At 34.0% G+C, this 22,966-nt stretch overlaps 1 protein-coding gene across 3 annotated transcripts in view; it reads right to left on the bottom strand.

The window, feature by feature from the left end:
* GRIA2 (glutamate ionotropic receptor AMPA type subunit 2) overlaps positions 1–22,966 on the bottom strand; it is a 160,442-nt gene that overhangs the window by 51,693 nt on the left and 85,783 nt on the right. For all 3 annotated transcript variants that reach the window (XM_045997209.1, XM_045997208.1, XM_045997207.1), the window contains exons 4-6: positions 16,574–16,770; positions 13,342–13,395; positions 8,379–8,540 (exon numbers count right to left, since the gene is read on the bottom strand). In XM_045997209.1, coding sequence (XP_045853165.1) covers positions 8,379–8,540; positions 13,342–13,395; positions 16,574–16,770 — 413 coding nt within the window. The remainder of the gene's footprint in view (positions 1–8,378; positions 8,541–13,341; positions 13,396–16,573; positions 16,771–22,966) is intronic.

Raw genomic sequence — 22,966 nt, 5'->3', positions numbered from 1 at the left:
TCCCTCCCAATCCCATCTTGTTTCATTTATTCTTCTCCTATCCCCCTACCCCCCCATGTTGCATTTTAAATGTATGTTTATCGAGAGCTATTTTTCAAATACAAAATGAAATATGCATTTTAAACATGTTTGTTATGCCCAACAGTCATCAGACATTATTCAATAATACATTACTGTAATCACTGAAACCAGAAACCAGTATTCTGACAGCCAACAAAAGGAGGGAATGGAGAAGTTCTATGTGCACTTAGGATTTAATGAACACACGAAAAGGATAAATAGGCTATAACATACCATTTTATGGGTCATTATTACGATAGCACCTATGCTTAAACATGGGTCATCTGCACTGTGCTAAAATAAAAGATATTCAAAGAAAAAGTACTAGACTTTACATGTTATAAAAGTGCTAAAAACTTACTATGAATAGCTACTTTCAAATTCTCCTTGACACTTGAAATTGAAATGTATATGGTTTAGAAAGTATTGAATGTATCACCAGAAGGCAGGGCCCAAGCCCTGATTTTATCATTTACTGCTCAATTGCCTTGGTTAAGATAAAGTGCTTTTTATCAATGAAAATAAAGTGTTTCTTATCAATGAAATAAGTAAAACAATGCCTCTCCTATGTCATAGTAGTATTGGAAAAGCTGGTGAGGAAAAAAGAATTCATGTCGACCAACCTGAGCTGGGTGGTTTCCTCATGAGCCCTTTTTAAAAAATTCTATGCAACAAATATTTTTACTCCAGTTTTATAGATGAAGATTCTAAATTAACAGATTATATTTTGCCCAGGGTTAAAAAAAATTAAGGTGGAGTTTGAGTTCAGATATCTGTGCTTCTGTGGCAATGACGGTGACCAACCATCTTGGTTTGTCAGGTACTATCCCTGTTTTACACAACAAATCTGCAGTCCCAGGAAACTCCTCAGTGTCACACACAGGGACAGCAGATGCCCTTGTTTGGCAAACACCACACCAAATGAGTACGGTTAGAGGAAATGAGAAGCCGGGTGACTTATAAAGTATGCCCCAAAATACAAGTTATTAACCAGCATGTTTGCTTTCTTTTTTCCTTTTATTACTATCTAACCTGGTATATAAAACTAGTTTGTTTTGCTGTTTTGAAAACCACTATCCTAATCTACAAAAATCTGTGAGCCAATAAATTCAGAAACTGATTCTCACATTGCCATATTAAAGGCCATAAGAAATCCTGTAGTGACAATTCCAGTTTAGCTTTGTCTGAAGAACATTCATTGTCCAAACAAATTACCATTTTAAAAATTTCCTTAAAACCAATTACTTTACAAACTGGAGGATGCTAGGGGGAGGTGGGATTGGGAGAGGGGGAGGGGGCTATGGACATTGGGGAGGGTATGTGCTATCGTGAGTGCTGTGAAGTGTGTAAACCTGGCGATTCACAGACCTGTACCCCTGGAGATAAAAATACATTATATGTTTATTAAAAAAAAATTTGGAAGGGGAGGCGAACCATAAGAGACTATGGACTCTGAAAAACAACCTGAAGGTTTTGAAGGGTCAGGGGTGGGAGGTTGGGGGAACAGGTGGTGGGTAATGGGGAGGGCACGTTTTGCATGGAGCACTGGGTGTTGTGCAAAAACAATGAATACTGTTACGCTGAAAAAATAAATAAAATGGGAAAAAAAACAATTACTTTTCATAAAAATAATGTTCTGTGTAACAACCTTGGGCTGTTAAAGGTCTTATGGCCTGATTAAATTGTATATACTCATTTTTTAAATTGTATCACTTGGGGTGCCTGGGTGGCTGTCAGTTAAGCAACTGCCTTTGGCTCAGGTCATGATCCCGGAGTCCCAGGAACGAGTCCTGCATCAGACTCCCAACTCCATCAGTGTCTGCTACTCCCCTGACCTTCTCCCCTCTCATGCTCTCTCTTGCTGTCTCTCTCTCTCTTTCAAGTAAATAAATAAAATCTTTAAAAAAGTAAAAAAATAAAATTGTATCACTTATTTGATTAAAGTTCTTTTTTTTAAGATTTTATTTATTTATTTGACAGAGAGAGAGATCACAAGTAGGCAGAGAGGAAGGCAGAGGGAGAGGGGAAGCAGGCTCCCCACTGAGCAGAGAGCCCAGGACCCTGAGATCATGACCTGAGCCGAAGGCAGAGGAACCCACTGAGCCATCCAGGTGCCCCTGATTAAAGTTCTTATATGCTGAATGATATGTCCCTAAAGAATCTCACAATATAATTTTCAATTTCTTCATTTTATCAAGTTATCAAAATGGTCAAAAATGATGAGTTCTAGGAAAAATAAGTAAACCTATAAGAAAAACTTTAGAAAGTCTCCCTTTCTTTCTTCTTTCTTTTTTTCTTGATTCTGGGCAATGATTAAGATCAACTAGAGCTGTTAAAAAAAACAGTATTACACATTTAAGTTCATTAGCTTGTCTTAATTTTAAATTTAATTGGAGTCTGCCCTCTGGAAAAGAGGTGTCTGTGATGAGGCTGTTTAAGGCTTGTTGAATATGTGTCCTTCGAAACTTCACCACATAAAATCACAGAATCTTCACAGAAACTCAACATCAGTGGGGCAACAGGAACTCTCATTCATCGCTAGTGACAATGCAAAATGGTACAGCCACTTTGGGAGACAATTTGGCAGTTTCTTGAAAAATAAACATACTCTCACCATATGATCCAACAATTGTACTATTTGGTATTTACCCAAAGGAGTTGAAATCATATATCCACTCAAAAACCATCGCACATATACTTGAGGTAACTTTATTCATAAGTGCTGAAACTTGGAAGCGACCAGGATGTCCTTCAGTAAGTGAATGGTACATCCAGGTAACCGAATATGATGAGATATTATCAGGGCTTAAAAAGAGTGAGCTACCAAACCATGAAAAGACATGGAGGAACCTTGTATGTATATTACTAAGTGAAAAAAAGCAAATCTAAAAAGATTACATACTGTATGATTCTAACTATATGCATTCTGGAAAAGGCAAAACTACAGAGACAGTAAAAAAGATTCTGTGTTTGCTCTGAGCAAGAGGAGAGAAGAATAAGCAGAACAGAGATTTTTAGAGTAGTGAAAATATTCACTATGAGACTATAATGAAGGGAGAATGTTATTGTACATTTGTCCCAAACTATAGGATGTTCACTAAGAGCAAAAGATAATGTAAAATATGGACTTTGGGTAATCATGATGTCAATGAACATTCATCAGTTCTAACAAATGAATCACTCTCGTGAGTGAAGCAGATATTGGAGGAGGTTGTGCTTGGGGTGGGGGGAAGAGATATACAGAAATTCTTTTTTTGCTCAGTGTTGTGGTGAACCTTAAACTGCCCTAAAAAAGTTAAATTGTAACTACAAAGTAAAAAAAAAAAAAATCAACATCTAGTAAGCACAGAGTTTCAAGGGTGAAAAAACCAGGTCTGTTGGAAAGAAATCACATTTAACATCCTTTATTATTCTTTTTGAATAGTAAAAATAATTTTTAAGCCCCTGTGAAGAAATACTCTTCATGTAAAAGGAATACATTAAAACAACATATTTTATATGAATTATTCAGATTGGCTACTGACCCTGACTGAGTCTTGCTTAAGGACAAAGACTTTTACATTCTGAAACTTTGGGTTCATATAAGCACTCAAAAGTTTCAGACAAAACTAATTAGATTCATTACAATGGAAAAAAAATACTCAAATGAAAACATTGTCTGGTTTGATTCACCCGTTATTGCCAGGGAGAGACTTTCTTAGAGACAGATCTTTTATTTTGTTGGTTACATAAATTTCTCCCAGACTTTCTCCACTTCCTAGGAATCTTCTAACGAAGTAAAAGCTCCTCAACTTTTTTAATCCAGGGAAAATAAACAAATATGTTCCAAGATATTTTAGGGTTTGATTTTGATATTTGGAGTTGAGAAATGACTGCCTGAAAGTCATTACAATTTTTAAGAGAAGAACCATCTGAGAAATCATAGATTCAGCAAAAATTAGATTAGTGTATGTTTTATTAAATGTCAAATTAGCACTTTACATATTCATGGCATTAGATATTTGAGATAAATCTTATACATTGCCTAAATTTATTCCCTCTACAGATGAAGAAATGTGGAAATGAGATGAATCAGATATCCTGCAGTAGTATTACAAATAGTAATGATGCCTTTTTACTTTTAATGCTCTAACATATGGTTAAATAGTACAATATATTTTTCAATTATTTTTAATAAAAATTTTACCAATATCATAATTTTACTCCATTTTTAAAATCATTTCTTTTATTTTTTTAATATTTTGCTGATTTTTCTGAGAGAAAGAGCCCATGCTCAAGAGAGAGCACAGGCGGTGGGAGGGGGGAACAGCAGAGGGAAAGGGAGAAGCAGGCTTCCCGCTGAGCAAGGAGACCAACGTGGGACTGGGTCTCGGGATCCTGGGATCACGACCTGAGACCAAGGCAGACACTTAACCGACTGAGGTACCCAGGTGCCCCCAATATCAAAATTTTAATTTATGGGCTTATTTCAACCATTTACATACTTTTCAAGCCATAGAATATAAGAAAAAAAACACGTCAAGTATCTAGGCTATTGTGTGGCAAAATACTTTAATATTAGGAGTAGGGGATGCCAATGTGTCAGCAGTGGTTTTGGTCAGTTAAAATGTTCAAGAAGCAGAATTAATTCTATTAAGCCACTAGGGTACTATATAATGCATGGCGCTAATTACTGAACTGAAAAAGATTATGCTATTTTCAGACAGGCCTAATAACTCTCTTAGGGCAGCAATTAAAAAAGTTTGAGTCTGTGCTTTAAGTCCTTTCCTGACTGAAATGAGATTCTGATGGGAAAACCATTATTTAAAGGGCCACGATAAGGTCAGTCATGGTCATGTATTATTGTTGAATGCCTTAACAGCAGCAGAATATCACAAATGCGAAGTTGAACCAAGGTTCAGATTGCTGATGTAACCAGGCCGAATGGATAGCTATCATCTTACAAGTTGTTGAAGACACCGAAACACTGAAAATCTATCTAAAAATAGAAGTATTTGTAAATTATTTTTGAGAGAGTGTCAAATCATCTTTATTATCTGCCTCTTTTGAAACTTTTTTTTTTTTTAAGGAAGGTAAAATGGTCACTTTAATTGTCCCATCTAAATCTAGGTACCGTAATGGTTCTGGTCTGATGGTCGTCAAGTAAAATACCACTACTTTTATGCCAGGGCTGAATAAAAGGCCATAACAAATATTAGTTCAGAAATTTTAGCCAAAGTTCACAGAAATGATAATTATTCTTTCTCAGAGATTTATTTTCAAAGGGTTTCTTTATATTTTTCATTTCAACAAACATCTACTATGTGTCTACTGTGTGTAAAGCACTGTAGGACACGGGGGTCAGGAAGACACAAATGATGCGGACTGCCTTTCAGAGTCTTGTTTTTAACCCACAAATATCTTTCAACTGAATCTATATCACTATATAATAAACGAATGGTTATGATTGCTGCAATAGTTTTTTTTCATTTACAAATAAAGAAATCCGAAAGACTTGGCAATTGTAACAAACCCATTCATTTCCCTCCTTCCTGGTGCCATCACCACACTTAAGACAACTACGATCAGTTACATCAGCTGCTTGGATTGTTCGTGATATCTTCCTAAAAGCTCACCTGCCATCGTGATATCTTCCTAAAAGCTCACCTGCCATCACCTACAATCTATTGTCAGCAGACAGTGTTGCAGAAGAGGGTAACCAGTAATCTTCCTGTATCAAAACTCTCCTCTGGTGGTTCCTTAATGCTCTCAGACTGGAACTTTGTCATTTCTCTGACACTTAGAACAGTGCCAGCTTGCAGAGTAAAAGCTCAATAGATAGGCATTGAGTGGATAAATGCATTGATAAATGAATAAATGAATGAACATTGCCTGAAATTAGCAAATTGGTGAACCAGATTTAAAATCTCTGTACCATGACTTTAGAGTAATTTTTTGTACAGAGTATAAGACTGAAGAAATTTAACATTATTAACATATTTCTTGGTTATTAAAATATGTGAAATATTGAAATATTTATATTTTACTTGTATTTATTGAATAAGGATGATTTTAACTAAGAAACTATAGAAGATTTGTTAACTTCTGGAGAAGACTAAAAGTTTAAAACAATCATTTATTTAATATTCCCACAACATGAAATAATTTATATTATCTCCCAAGCCTAACCACAGGGAGAATTTCATGTACTGAATTGCATTTTTGCAGGTTTTTATGCCTATAACCTAAGTTTTTATTTTGGTGATAATAAAACATGATTTAAATTATCAGGCTATGTACCTGGTACAGTCAATGACCCAAAAGACAATATAGAAAGAAATAATCTCATTAGGAAATATTCTTGCTTTCCTTTCTTAAACAGGTCATATACTGAATATAATGCTATTGTTTATATTAGAAAATACTGTATCATTCCCCCAAGTAGTTTTTCTTCCTTTTTTCTGCCCATGGAGCAGAAAAAATCATGAAAGCCCTGTCCAGTGATTCCTATCTTTTACATCTGCTAACATTAGAAGAGACTTAACTATTGGTAACTCCCACAAAATGTCCATCTCTCACCTAATCCATGTATTTTGAATTTTTATGGCAGAAAACAAAACAAAACAAACAAAAAAAGGAAGAAAAAGTACAGTTTCCTGACACTGTCATGCCCTTGTATCACTTTGAATCTGTGTACATTCTCCTCCTCCAACACCCTCCTATAGCTTTTCTCCCGCTCAACTACGTGAAAAGCCCTCCTGAGACACCCTACCCCTGGAGAGCCCTCCTTAACATCCTTTCCCCCATACTGTCCTAATCATATGTGGAAAGCTGGCATATTTTACATGCATCATTCTCTGTTTTGCTTATTTGCTTACTGACATGTTCTTCTCCTCCATTAGACTGGGAATTTTCAAAGATAAGAGTCTTTTTTGGTTTTGGGGGGGGTTGCTTTTGTTTTTACTATTGTTTCTGTTTTTGTTTTTAAGTGCTACAGCAGGAGGGAGTAAGCTCCCAGCAGAGTGAAATCTGGAGCTAGGTTTTGGTGAAATTGTTAACAGAATGTATTGCTAAAAATCCCTCAGACCCCAAATTTGTCTTGCATTTTGATACATGACCCATTCACTTCAATAATGATATGACTTCCATGAGAAAACAGTCATCTCATTTTGCTCTCATCCTTCTCACAGTAGACAGCAGTGGTAGGAACACGGTGACTAATCGAGTATTCAAAATGAGCACTTTAGTTCTATTTGGGGATGAATGCCACATGCAATCTTCATCAGAGAACTTTAAAGCCACCATCTTGGAATGGATGGAAGCTATGATTCCACAGAATGAGAGCAGCAGGTGGATACACACCCTGAGCACAGGTGGAGCCATACCCTGACATCAATAAAAAGACTAGATGTCCATTTGTCTTCTTATCAGCTTTGTTACCTGAAGGTACCCCCACAAACCCATAGAACTCTTATAAACAGTGTACATGGGGAATATCAGTGATGGTCACCAAACAAAGTCACCTAGTTTTGAGGGAAAAAATAACTCTGGGTTATTCTTTAACATTCTATGAGATGGTTTCCTGAATTTAACTTATAATTAACAGGATCCATTCACATATCCAAAAATAGAGAATTCAATGCTTTCAATCCTTACTCAGGACCAGCCTTATAGCCAGACACAAATTTAAAGCCAAAAATCCATATCTGTTTTTTCTTTTCATTAGGTGCAGAAAACAACCACAAAACCTCTGTCTGATGTATAAACTGGGAGAGCAACTAAAATAACATTGTCCTGGCTGGTTCATACACTTCTGCTTAATAATACACAAATAAACGAAATCACTATATATCTGAAATGCTTTGCAACTTTTGCTCTTATTTTTCATAAGTCCAGTTTCATAAAGAATGTGATCATCTCATTCCACACACGCTACGATTCTCTCTTATCTCCACTGTCAATAAGGTGACCAACAGAAGGAAGAAAACCTTCCTATCAACAGCAGAAGCATTTAACATTTAGAGGTAAATATATGTAGGTAGGTGTATGCATAACAAAATATGTTGAATAAACAAGTGAAGTCCAGACCCATGGAGAATAAAAGATGAGTCTGGTCGTGTTCATATCAGAACAGTGCATTGCGTTTAGAATTCAAAGATTCCTTGTTTGATTTCATAAAGCACTTATTTCTTTTTGTTCCTAAAACAAATTAAGATTTTCATCTTCTTCCTAGAGTGTCCCAGAGAACACACTACTTGCCAGCAGTTAGCTACAGATAGGTAAAGATACAGATATATAGATCTAGATGTAGATGGACATATTAGTAGATAGAGATATACCTTAATTGTAGTTGTGTGTGCTCCAGGGTATTCTTTTTCTTCCAGTGTTGACCATCTTTCTATAAATTTGGATACCAGGGAATCATCATAGTCCACTATCTGAAATCCAGAGACGTTTGCACCTCCAAACTGAATTTTTAATAGGTCTCCATCAGTAAATCCCTAGACATAGAGCACATATGTCAGGCTTTCCATTAAGACTCAAAGAGAACTTAACATTTACCCAATAACTCCATACATTGTGATTTTACAAATGTCAAAGAACACATGAGAGATTAAAAAAAAGCCTGGAGGAAATGTTTCCTGTATTTATCAGCCAATACTCTGCACTAGTACCTACTGTCATCTTGGCATCACAGCGGATCCTTAATCAATGAATGTTTATTGGTTGTACTCACATAAAAGCTCTCCATTTTACTGAGAAATCTTCCGTGGGTAAGTACTGGTTTTATTTATTCAATCTACAACAGAGCACTACCACATAGTTATAAATACTCAAGAACATAAAGCTAGTTCCCCAAGAGATACAACATAGTAAACAAGTTATTCCTATTTTAATTGTTCATTCTCATAGGTGATAAAACATCATTAAAATGAGAATGGAAGGTACTAAATGCCTAGTCATCATTTGCAAACACTCAAACAATATCATATTAAGTATGGAGCTTAACTTTTTATAAAATATATGAGAGTTTAAAAATCAATCTCTTGCATTATTAGAATGAATTCAGTCATTAGTAAAACTATCATGTGGTGCTGCCATTAATTTCAAATATTGCGCTGTCATAAATTCTATCTCAATTTGAGAGGACATTATCTCAAGGATGAAGTCACAATTTTAATAAATCACAATTATAAGTATTTTTTACCTTATACATTTACTTCTCATCATTCTGCATAAGGATTGAAAATATCACTGAGTCTCAAATATGGGAGAATCTTTTCTTTGTTATTGATATTAAAAAACATATTTTAGTACTATTTGTGTAAAGAAGGATAATTACTTCATTATTGGGTCAAATTTTGGTTTTCCTTTTTATTTAAATAATGCAAATAGTGCCAGAATATATATATATATATATAACAAAAGTCACAGATTTTCTGCTCTGTCCCATCCATGCTCCAGTTAAGCTGCTTCAAAACAAGCAATTTCAGTAATTTTTGTTTTTCATATATTTACCTCCATATTTCTGCACACATTTTCTCTATTTTTTCTTAATTTATCAACTTTAGATATCTTTATTGAGTTTCTGCTTATGTGTGATGTGTATATAATTCATCCACATTTACCTGCTCACCCATTTTCATGTTCATGGTTATCATATTTATAATTCTGTTATTCATAGCAGTCAAATAATGTGGTATGACTGTATTTTCTTTTTTTTTTTCTTAAGAGAGAGAGAGCACTAGTTGGAGGGGAAAGGCAGAGAGAGAGAGAATCTTAAGTAGGATACATGCTCAGCACAGAGATGGGGCTCAATCTCACAACCCTGAGACCGTGATCTTAGTGGAAATAAAGAGTTGAGAGCTTAACCAACTGAACCACCCAGTGTCCCTGCATTTTCCTTCTCGAATAGTATCTCACTCTAATGTTAATAATTGCTTCATTTTTTTCACTACTATAGTTTTCTATGTACCTATCCTTATTTTTCTCTAGTTGCTCCATGAGAACTTTTCATGTTTATATGAGTAAACATTTTTTTAAGTAATATCAAACATATCGAGTAATCTATTTCTCTTTTTTCTGAATATTTAATTTACAGGAGACCTTCTGAATGCTGCGATTTGAATTGATGCCTCTTTCCATCTCTTCTGCAATTGTTACTCTGGAGTGTCCCTTCACCATGTTTCTGACTTGTTCTCTCACTTCCTAGATCACTATTCTCTCATGTTTTACTCCCTTCTTCTTCCAGAGCCCTCAACAGTTTCTCAGACACATTGGAGGTAAATTTTTTGAGAAACTGAATGTCTCAAGATATCTTCATTTTGCTCTGACACTTGATTACACTCATAACCCGAAGACATCGTTCCACTGACTTTTATTGTTCCTATTGAAAAATACAATGTTATTATTTCTAATTATTTTTTGTATGTGACCTGCTCCATATTTCCTCTCTGCCTTCTCCCACCTGTCTGAAATGTTTCAGATCTTCTATTGATCTCTGAAATTGCATGATGACATTTTCTTTGAAACATAAAAGAAGTCTCTTTTCTTTCATTGTTTTGTGTAGTCAATGGGCATATTTGTGTCACCGAGTACTGGGAATTTTTCTGAATGTTCTTTGATAATTTCTTTCCCCTGTCTTTACTGTCCATCTTTCTAAAATGCCTATTATTATGACATTGTAACTCTTAGATTGAACATCTAAGTTTTTCACAGGTTCCCTGTATACACCACCTCATACTGTATTGTCGTTTTGTTACATAATCTGGAAGATTTTTCTTAAACTTATCATCAAAGTCATCTAATTTTACTTGTTGTCGTAGGAAAAAAGCTAACTTCCCATAATTATTTCTTATTCTGTGAGTTTTTCCTCTTTTTCATAACATACTTTCTCTCTTCTTTGTGGATAGTTAATTTTCTATTACTCTGCAGATACTCTTTACAATTTTAAACATTTTTCTTGTGTTTTCTGCCTGCCCTGTTTCTCTTTATTTATTCATTCATTTATTTGTTTTGTATTACATCCTTCATGGCCCAGACTTTTCTCAAATGCCCAATTCTCCTTGGCTATTTAACACTCAGACACTAAAAGATTTCTTGGAATTTCCATGTGCCTGGGGGAGGCTACCTGATGAATGTGCTTCACTGTATGGTAGTCAGGTGGGGGAGGATTGCAGTACTTTCTGTCCATATCTAGGTTGAAGAAATGAGAACTGCCTCCCTTTATGACCACTTCTTCATCACTTTATGTCCAAATTATCCTTTTAAATGCTGTATCAGGAACTTAATCACAATCTGTGTTTTGGGAGCCTAATCAACCATTACCAGTTCCTGAGGAAATTCATCAAAAGCTGTATCTGAGGACTTTTTTTTTTATCGCCACCTCATTTAACACTCATTAGACCCTAGACAGAGAAAGGGAGGTATCTCCAATCGAGAGTTTGGAAGATGAAAGCTCTTCAACTCTGAATTGCATTCTTCAATTTTAAATGTCAGTGAAAATTTCAAGTGCCCTCTAAATTCTCAGAAACTGCAACACTCCTCAGATACTTTGAACTTACTGACTCACTGGAAGCTCCGTATGGTGAAGATGCCAAGTATTCAGAAATGGAAAAGCAGAATTTGAATTCAGATAAAATACAAGCCATGTTCCTCCCTAGAAGATGACAGCAACAGGCACACATTTTCTGTTTTCTAATTTTTTCCCCTCACTTTGGTCATCTGTACATTTCTTCCCATTTCATAGCATCAGATATCAACTCTCAAATTGATGAGCCACCTTCTGTCATTATTTCTCAATGTTCCAATATAATCTTCTCCATCTGGACATTTTTAAAGATCACGGCTTTCAATGTGGCTCTGTGTTGTTTATCAAATGGCACAATTCACACAGGGGACTGACTGTCCAGGCTGTTCCCTGCACAGAATGTGGTTCTGAAGAGAGTGAATACAGAGCTTCATTTATTTTAACCCCTGCTTCTCTGGTAGGGAGTCACTTAGGATCTGTAATACCATATCAATAGATAAATTCTAATGAATTTTATAATAGCCATTTCATTGGCAAACAGAAGGTTTATCTGAACAACAAACCTCTACTAATAACATGCAGATTTGAGATTTAATATTCTAAATCACTGATGTCACCTTCTAGTGAAAAGAGTATTTATTAGTTATAAAGGGTTTTTTTCCCCCATCATTACTAGAAATAATGTCTTCTGATAGAACAATATAATATTCCAGAAACAACCTATAGAAACAAATCTACAGGGGTGCCCGGGCTCAGTGGGTTGAGCAGCCAACTCTTGGTTCGGCTCAGGTCATGATCTCAGGGTCATGACATCAAGCCCCAAGTAAGGCTCCACGCTGCTGAGCATAGAACCAGGTTGGGATTCTCTCTCTGCCTCTCCCTCTGCCCTTATCCCCCATCCCTCTTTCTAAGAAAGCAAGCAAGCAAGCAAGAAAGTCAGTCAGTCTACATTTGGGTAAATATGAGACCTTTCCAAAGTCTTATTATGCTATTTAGAATAAGCTCTCATTTTCTCCCTCTTTTTCTATCTTCCTGAGATTGGGGAGGGCAGTTTTCTCAGTCAAGTAAGATCATACTTCAAAGAACATAAAACTTTGCAACAGTAAAGACTTAAGATCATTTTACTACTGATCTGAAAACTATTTTGAAAAAAATGTCTAACAATAATTCCAACTTGGCTCTGATTATACTTAAGAGAAGGAGATATAATCACTTAGATGTTCAGTATAATCATAATTTGAAAGAAAGCCCAAAGAAAAAGTGATCAGCTACAGGGATTTAATGTCATTGTGTTGCTTACATAGTAAATAGAAAATCAGAAATAAAAAAAAATTCTTGACATTTCCAGCTTTCATTTTTCACTAAGATGTATTTTCACAAATGTGTATTTATCTCAAATACTATGTTTACTGAAAACTTTAAAGGAATGCACAAAGGGAAAAATTATAAAACACTGTGATAGTGAGAAACAAGAGGAAATTTGAACAATTGAACTTCAGATATTTTTGAAAACTTTTCCATAATTAAATATGCCTTCTAAGACAATTTATAAAGTTTATCAAATATTTCTTACATCACTTATAATAGGAAATTGATTAGAGTATATAAAGTGGGAAGTCAGTCTAAAACACAAACTCAGAAAAACATTGTTACTTCTAATTGATCAGTATAATCAAGATATGTTTTTAAAAGTACTCTAATAAATGCTGGTCATTCAAAACTATTTTCTAAGTATCTCTATTAAAATTAAAAATATCAATTAATTCACCTACCAGATTTGCAATGATATAATGGTAACCTTTAACATGTTTTCCAATGGTAATAACCTAACAAAGATAAAGAAATAATTATTTAATACATGCAAATAATATAAATTATAATTATTGATGTTATGACCTAATTGAGGAAAAAAGTGGAATTTTATCTACTATGTTTTCTGATATCCTATGATGGGTCCTATTTGACAAAATATAATTCTAAAATACAGAGAATATTTCTCTCAGAAAAAAGTAACAGTGTATTTCAGTTTTGTCTTCAGTGAAGACAGTTTTGAATTATTTCAGTTTTGTCTTCAGTGAAAATAAAGTCACAAGATTTTAAGAAATGTAAAATGAAAAGAATATTGAATCCATAAGTCATAATTTTATTTCTACAAAAGCTATTTTTCTAAAACATTAGACAGCTGAAATCAACACCTGAGATTTTATACTCACACACTGACACTAAAATTTATAGTAGAACATTAATTTTAAAAATTACTAATAAGCATATAAAAGAATTCTTATATGAATTTATAAAATAATATTATATATTATATTATATATATAATATTTATATGAATTTATAAAATAATATTCCCACCTTAAGAGTTTTGAGATGCTTGCAATTTAGTTCAAATGAACATTATTATTTCCAGCTTGAGGCAGCAAAGCATCAGAGAAACTAATCTTTCTCCACAAATCTAAGTCAAAACTCAATGGCGAGATAAACGTATGATGGAACAAGAGGTTGAGGTCTTATTGGTAATGCTCATGACAGTTTGGGACATTACAGAATCAGTGTGACTTTTCACTGATCTATAGCAATTCAAGAGAGTAAGACTTTGGTGAAATGGCCATGCTGTAGTCCTAGTACTTAGATATTCAAATGTAGCTCTCTTTTTTTTTTTTTTTTTTTTAAAGAAAATTTCACACCAAAAGAAAGCAGGAAATGCCAGGGCTGCAGAGAAACATTCAAACCATTAGCTCATTTCCCTGATGACACAGTTTTGGTGACTTCCCATTGCTTCTAGCATAATAAGCAAAATCCTTAATTTATGCTACAAAGTCCAATAATCTTGCAAGCTTCTCCAGGCCCTCTTTTTCTAAGTATTTACAGAGTGAATAAGTAAATACTGTTTCTTTTTCTTTAAATATAGTTCAATCCCACTTTTTGCTTGGGTCACTCTACTCCTTGAAGGTCTTCCATGATCTCTTAATCTAAATTTTTTTGGAATTTTTTTCTTAACATCCTGTTCTCTTCATTCATATATACCACCATCATAATTGCATATTAATTTCTGTAAATATATCATAAATATTTACCTTAATGGGGTTGCCTGTTTTATTTAACATTACTTTCTTGGATCTACCACAGTGCTTGTCTGGCAATATTAGACACCCAAGGAAATTTAATGAATGAGTAAATGAATGAAAACAAGCCAGACAAATGCTGTCAGTGTGTGAACCCTCCATAGATCCTCCTGTCCCTGTTAAAGATAGGTTCTTCTTCCTCCTCTTAGACCACATTGCTTTCTAACTTGTAGAACTACAGTATGACATGTAAAATTTGTCTTCCCCTCTAAACCATGGGTTAATGGAGCACAGCTACCCCTATTCCCTATCTTTGCACATTTCATTCTAGACACAGAGGATGTCTACAGTTAATGTTTGCTGAATGATGCAACCAACCACTGTACACACTCATTTAATAATTTAAGAGTGTCTTATGAAAATACAATAAACATGTGCAAAGTCTCTGTACCTTTTGAATGGATGTCCATATGTACATTTAATCATCATATATTTGTTTCAACATATTACATTCCATATATTCCCAAATTCTCCTATAGTTTCCATCTTCTAGTTTTGGAAATAATTATTTTCATGTAGATTTTCACCAACATTTGTTATGATGATCCATGAATACATAAATTCTTTAAAAAAAGACTAATGACTATTATTAAAATTCAGTTTTAATGAGAATCTCCTATGAAATTCAAATGAGTTGCTGAGGATCACATTTGAACAAGAGGCCTTCAGGTTAAAACAACCCTAACTTCATCTCCTGAGACAAGAATTAAGACTTTTTCACTGAAACGTTCACCTCTCTGGCATAAAACATTTAGCTCTTTCTCATAACAAGTTAGTTTATCCAGTTATTTAATATTTTATGTGAGATCCATTTTGTATGTCTTAGGGCCTGTATTATTACATATCAATTAAAGCTACATCAACATTTATGTTTGCAAAATGTTTTGTGTTATACAAATGGTGAATTAATTTTTTACTCAAAATCTAAAAGGGCCAAGAAATGCATACTTAACTGCATATTTTTCTTCCAATCCTATATTATTCCAAGTAACCAATAGCCACTACACACACACACACACACACACACACACACACACACACACATTTATCAGTTGGGAAAAGAAGCAGATACCCAGTGAAGCAGATCTTAACTCACTAAATCATGATGCTGCTTCACTAACATCCCTGGTTATTTACCCTACATATAATATAGTGGATCTTATTTTTATCATTAAGATATTACTGAATAGCTGTCCTATCCTAAGAGACTTAAGTGGAATCAAAGTGGTATGGTAAGCACAGATAAAACATCCTTATGTCCAGTAAACTTCTCAAACAGCAAACACAGACTGAATATGTCTCCCCTACAAATTTTAATTTCATAGATTAATAGTTTTATAGTGACACAAAGCCCACCTAGCAGGAGGAAACAAAAATCTTGGAAAAACAAATACAGGCATTCTCTGAAGACACGGATGTGTTCAGACAACATGGGCTCAATGTTCCATACTGTACTCTAATGTTTGATGGTCTTATGTTTTGCCACAAACTGCTCACTTCTCTCTTAGAACCCCAGCCTTATTTTCACTTAATTAGTGGCCACTCCTTTATCTCTAAAATGTTCAACAATTTAAATTTTAAATTTCCAACTAAAAATATCAAACTTTAGGGCAATGCTAATCATACAGAACATAAGACTCAGTAGCTACATATTGAATATAGTTAATGATTAGTATGGTATGTCAGCATGATTGAAGACCATCTGCTATTGCTAACTGAAGCCAGAGGTAATTTAATTGATGACCTTTGCTTCATCCTACATAAACCATAAAGGAAAAACTGCTGTTCAGCACCTCACACGAATACTCGCTGCAAATGCTGACACTGCACGCACATTCTATATTTGGTGCCATTAGAAAACAGAGTAGCCAACCTGGTCTACGATGTCGTTTACTTTATCCCGTTCACAGTCCAGGATTACACGCCGTTCCTTTTTTAACTCCAGATCTTGAAAAAGTGATCGGTATGTCTCATCTTTCTTGTCATTGTTAATGTTTCCCACATTGATAGCAGTCACTTGCCATTTCTTTTCCGCAGCAGAATCCAGTACAGCTTGCAGTGTTGATAAGCCTAGGAAGGCAAAGAAAAATGATGACCGAAAAAGATACTGGAATAACTCAGAATTACGTTGTGAAATTGACAGCAAATATATTTTTAAGTCTGATATTTTTGTGCAACTGAGGGGATGTTGACTCCTCTAAAAAGCTACAGTGAGGATCTTTATCGACATTGAATTATTTCCGCTTCACATCAAAAACTCTTTTATCTATATGCTATTGTTCTGATGGAAAGAACCATATTTCCGGGGGGATAGTCTCCCCTTCTTTCAGCTCTTTCAGCTGTCTTCTTTCAGATATTACCAAAGAGTAATGTCTGTGATACCTTTGGTTAACGTGAGATCCAAAGACATGACACACATTTCTTTCTCTTACAGAATGGGAAAGACTGTTTCTTTACATATGACAACCTATCATTTCATAATAACATCCTCAAGAGGATGTTGAATGAAAATGTTGCAAACATTTTCAGGGAGACAAATCTACATGAGTCTGTGTGAGCATACAAGCCAATAATCTCAATGAGGCTGTTATATATCCTCCTATTGTCTTCCAGTCAGCCGTTGTTTTCCTCAGCCTTCTGTCACATCATGTTTTTGTTATTGGGACTGATCCCACAGAGATTAAAATGTTCACCTATTAACCAGATGGTAGCAGTTAGTTTTCTAGCTCAGATTCGTTACATTTACTTAACTTTTCAAATGTAAGACCTGTTTACTATTTAATACTAACTTTGCTTATAACATCATATGACTTAGAAAATTTTCTTTGTATTTTTTTTCCATTTTATTTATTTTTTTTCTTTTTTTTTCCATTTTATTTATTTTTTTCAGCGTAACAGTATCCATTGTTTTTGCACAACACCCAGTGCTCCATGCAAAACGTGCCCTCTCTATTACCCACCACCTGTTCCCCCAACCTCCCACCCCTAACCCTTCAAAACCCTCAGGTTGTTTTTCAGAGTCCATAGTCTCTTATGGTTCGCCTCCCCTTCCAAATTTTTTTTTAATAAACATATAATGTATTTTTATCCCCAGGGGTACAAAAATATATTACTTCATATGTAGGATTGAGAAGGAAAATAATTGGGGAACTTATTCCCTAAAGTTAAATCTTCAGTTTAACACTAGGAAAAGCAGTACATAAATTTGTCTTCCACATCACTTCATGTCTTCACAGCCAACCTAAATTCAACATTTCCATTAATAGCTTAATGAAAAACACAAAATCTGGGCTCCAAAAAGAATTCAGGACTCATCACATCATCTTTCTGATTCCAGAAAGTCCTACATCTTTCTCAGAAAAATGCTGATTTCTTTTTAGACATAAAATGTGGGATTTACCTAATATGGTCACACTACTCTATAAATTTTATTCACGTGCTACACTTTATTTTCAATCTATTTACTATGGCAAAAATATGTGCATTGTAAAAAAAAAAACTACTGAACCTGAAAACAGCATTAAAAATTGTATTGATTCAGTACCAAGAGTATATAAGATTAGCTTAGAACATCTTGTGATAAAAAAAAATGCAAGAAAGCTCTCCAAAACTATCAGAGTTGTGTCAAAAGACTCAGGAGCCAATGTGATGAAGACCAAGTAAATTTGAGGCAATTTGGATATCAATAGGAATAATAACTGCAAAAGACTTAAATATATCACATATTTTATACCCATGAATTTTTATTAATACCTAAAATTATAAACTACCAAAACTGAAACAGCAAGAAATAGAAAACTTGAACCGATTGATAGCCAGCAAAGAAATTGAATCAGTGATATTTAAATGTATATAAATATCTGGTTGTCTTTGAAGAACACTAGGAGCTGAGTTATTATTTTGAAATTGGTAAATAAAGGAAAAGAAACAGGCATTTTCCTACCCCTCCTTTATGACCTATACTCAGGATAATAATTAGTTACGACAGCTTTTCCTTTTTTGGAAAACCTCATTTGTCCAGCTGACAAATGACAAATGATGAAGGAAGATAGATTCAGAATTACAACCATCTTTTAACACATAGTGAATTAATGAATCAAGGTAAAAATCATTAACTGCTACTAAAATGCAAAAGTTACCTGTCTCTAAATAGGAATATTTAACATCAGCTATGGAGTATTCCTGCCAAAAAATGAACATGAATCTTGCCAGACTTCTAGCTCTAGCTACCGATTTATAAGGAATATGTGGCACAGTAATATACTAAATATCAGAGTGTTGCAATCATCAGATTGAAACTCTGCATATGTTATTAGAGACTTAAGAAATATATTAACCAATTGGGGGATAAAGATCTCATTTTTATCTTGATTCAAATAAACTGTGGGGAAAAATAGATGATATTAATGAATTACTGTAAACCTGCCTGCATGTGATAATGACATTGTGGTTATTTCACAATACAAACTGAAATATGTACAGATGAAAATACATGATGGCAGGTATTTGTTTCAAAATAATTGTGAAGGACAAGGGATATAGATAACTACAGAATTCCTTGTACATTTGTCATTAACAAAGCTGAGTTAAGAGTCCTTGGGGATCTTCATACTATTCTATTTTTTATTTTAAACATTTCATTATGAAAATTGAAAATAATTTATATTTATTTCAAATTGGGAAGTTGAGCCATAAACTGAACTTAAACGGAATTTGTGCTTTTTTTTTTTTTGACAAAACAGCAATAATTGTTTCTTCTGTCCAGTCATGTACCAAACACAGGATATACAAGAATTTCTCAAAGAATAACTTAAACAAGAGACCACTTTCCATTGTAAAAAAAAAAAATCTATTAATGATAAAATTTCTTTTAAAAACTTCATGGATCACCTATGATTTCCATCCACTACTTATAAATAAATCATTCTATGATATAATTCAAACCCTCTTCCTGTTTTTCATCATCAGTGAAGATAGAACATACAGCTGGCCATCATGATCAATTCAAGAGCTCTCAAAGTGCTTGAAAACAGTTATTAAATCTATCCAGTCTTCTTTCCCAAGTAGGAAAAAATAGCTAATTTTCTAAACCTCTTTCACTATCTAGGTCCTACTTTTTCACCAATTTTAATCTTTATGCAACTAACTCTTCCTTGTTACCTCCTTAAAAACATTGTATCTAAGAATGATCTTCCATATGCTATCCACGTCATATATAACACTGCAATTCCTTTCTTCTAAGCAGAAATTATTATTTGTTTTTATGTAATTATGAAATTGACCACATATTAAAATTTCAAGTAGTGATGTTCTTGATATTCTATCTCATCTTTCAATATATATTACAAGAAATTTTAGATACAAATAATGATTTTTAAATGGGTTTAATCAAGTGATATTTCTATACCTAACATTGGCAGTTTATCTTGTTAAAAAAAGGAAGATAATATATTACATTAATAAAAAGGCATTTTAAAAAATAGTGCAAAAACAATAAATACTGTTACACTGAAAAAATAAATAAAATGTAAAGATGCAAAAAAAAAAAAAAGCCAGACAGGAGTAAAAGCGGCCAGGACAGATTGTAATCAGCAATACACTATTGCAGTAGTGTATGTATGCAACACCAAAGATTAAGGAATAATTGACCAAAAAAAAAATAAATAAATAAATAAATAAATAATAGTTGAGTTTTCAATGAATTCATTCTATGTGTCAAAAATAACTCACAGTTGGTGTGGGTTTTCTCTTATTAAAACCCTCAGAATTAATGTTTTGTAACCTATGAAGCCTAAAAACATTACATCCATTAAGAAGCTAAATGGCTCAAGTGGTGCAATATCAGATTTGATTAATTTAGTGTCATCAAAAGACAATAAATAATATTAAATCATCTAGGAACAGCCAGAAGTAACTCACAATCCATAATATAGTTTGACTCATGATTTAAGGAGATTGCTCTCCCATGCTTAGTAATCCATATTCTTAGACTTGTTTTTTCAGTAATAGTAACAGATCTCTTAGGCTCCTAACTTGATCTGTGTCTTCCTCACAACTAAGACTTTTGTGTTAATTCTGGTTAGTTTAAAATTAACAGATCATTTTTTTTATTCGTTTATTTGTTTATTTACAGCATAACAGTGTTCATTGTTTTGGCATCACACCCAGTGCTCCATGCAAAACGTGCCCTCCCCATTACCCACCACCTGTTCCCCCAACCTCCCACCCCTGACCCTTCAAAACCCTCAGGTTGTTTTTCAGAGTCCATAGTCTCTTATGGTTCGCCTCCCCTCCCCAATGTCCATAGCCCGCTCCCCCTCTCCCAATCCCACCTCCCCCCAGCAACCCCCAGTTTGTTTTGTGAGATTAAGAGTCATTTATGGTTTGTCTCCCTCCCAATCCCATCTTGTTTCATTTATTCTTCTCCTATCCCCCTACCCCCCCATGTTGCTTCTCCATGTCCTCATATCAGGGAGATCATATACTATGCAGCCATCAAAAGAAATGAAATCTTGCCATTTGCGACGACGTGGATGGAACTAGAGTGTATCATGCTTAGTGAAATAAGTCAATCGGAGAAAGACAACTAACAGATCATTTTTAAAATCACTGAAAATACATGTTACAACTATTGAGGTGAAATTAACCTCTTCAAACCTAACACGAATTCATTTCTTGGTCTCTTGGTACCACATTCTAATTAGGGGAAACAATATTACCTGAGATAATTACTTTTTCCTTTCCACACAAACTAGCATAAAATTATCTTCATTAATACCTCTATCCTTTAACCAGACTATAAACTTGCATGAACAGTGGGACTTCTTTAAAAATATTGGTTTACTTCAAGTTATTAGTAAGTAGTAATTGTTCTACTCTAGTATCTATACTATATCAGGATATTTGAATTATAGCAGAAACTGATTTCTTTTTATCAAATTACTCAGAACAAAGAAAGCTTGAGATACACAGTTGTTCATCTACAAATTGAAAAATTTAAAAAAAAACATAAAATTAATGATTTCTCCTAAATCACATATTTAAAATGCATTTTAAAGTAACTCAAGAATATTACAAAGTCTAAAATTAAGTTCTAAACTCTATAAATTCTCAGGCTTTTGGCTAAAATAAAGAATGACTAGACTATGTTTTGTTGGATTATATTACCACTTCAAATGCTTAATTGTTGCAAAACTAGTTATAGTTGTATAACCTATTTGTGAGCTGACAATCACCCTAAAACTCTTCAAAAGTATTACCATCAGTACTTCACAGTTTCATCTTGAGCTAGTGTTAATAATACTGTGAGAGAGTTATAGAAACGTTATCAGCCTAAAGACAGGTAAAGTCTAAGTGTTTTAATTGGTATATTAGCGGGTAGATTAAAAATGATTACTGCAAATAGGTATATTTCACTCATATCATTTCTTTCTTTTCAAAAATATTTTCTTTGTTTCATTTAAAATTCACTGCCCTTATTCATCTTTCAGGCACAGAAATTAATATTCATGATCATTAAATCATAGCAGCATGCCTAGGCAGATTAGATTAACATACATTTCCCTCATTGACTTTCTCAGGAACATCTGAAAAGAAATTTATAATTTGGAAGTATTTTTATTCTATGCATGATTTCTTCCTAGAACTGAAATCAAAGAGCCTTCCCTTCAGGGAACAAATAGTATAGTTTAAAAGTAAAATCAAGACATAAAGATATAAAAGCATTAGTTCTAGTTTTACTTACTATCTATAGAAATGTGTTGTCTTACCTTATTGACACTGAACCAATAAATAAGAGACACATTTTGATTAAAGTCTTGGTTCAAATTTAATACATAAGGTGATATTTAATGTTTTAACATAGTTAAACCCATTACTCTATAGTTTCAAATGTATTGAAGATCTATCTACCTACTGTCTTTGAAGTAATAATATGCTTTATTTTATTTTATTTTATTTCTTTGACAGAGAGAGAACACAAGTAGGGGGAGTGGGAGAGGGAGAAGCAGGCTTCCTGCCAAGCAGGGAGCCTGATGCGGGGCTTGATCTCAGGACCCTGGGATCATGACCCGAGCCAAACGCAGATGCTTAATGACTGAACCACCCAAGCACCTCAATAATAATATGCATTTAGGAAGAGCATTTGTTCATCAAGAAGTCGCAGGCTGCTACAATATGGCTTGGATAAAGAGAAGATAGCGGTCCTAAAACATCACAGGCACCAAATGAACATTTTCAGCACTGCTTTCATGGGTAAACTTGAACT

The sequence above is a fragment of the Meles meles genome, chromosome 2 (genome assembly GCF_922984935.1).
Source record: "Meles meles chromosome 2, mMelMel3.1 paternal haplotype, whole genome shotgun sequence".
Taxonomy (NCBI): Eukaryota; Metazoa; Chordata; class Mammalia; order Carnivora; family Mustelidae; genus Meles; species Meles meles.
The sequence above is the reverse complement of the archived record's forward strand: the minus strand, read 5'-3'. Positions and strand labels throughout refer to the sequence as shown.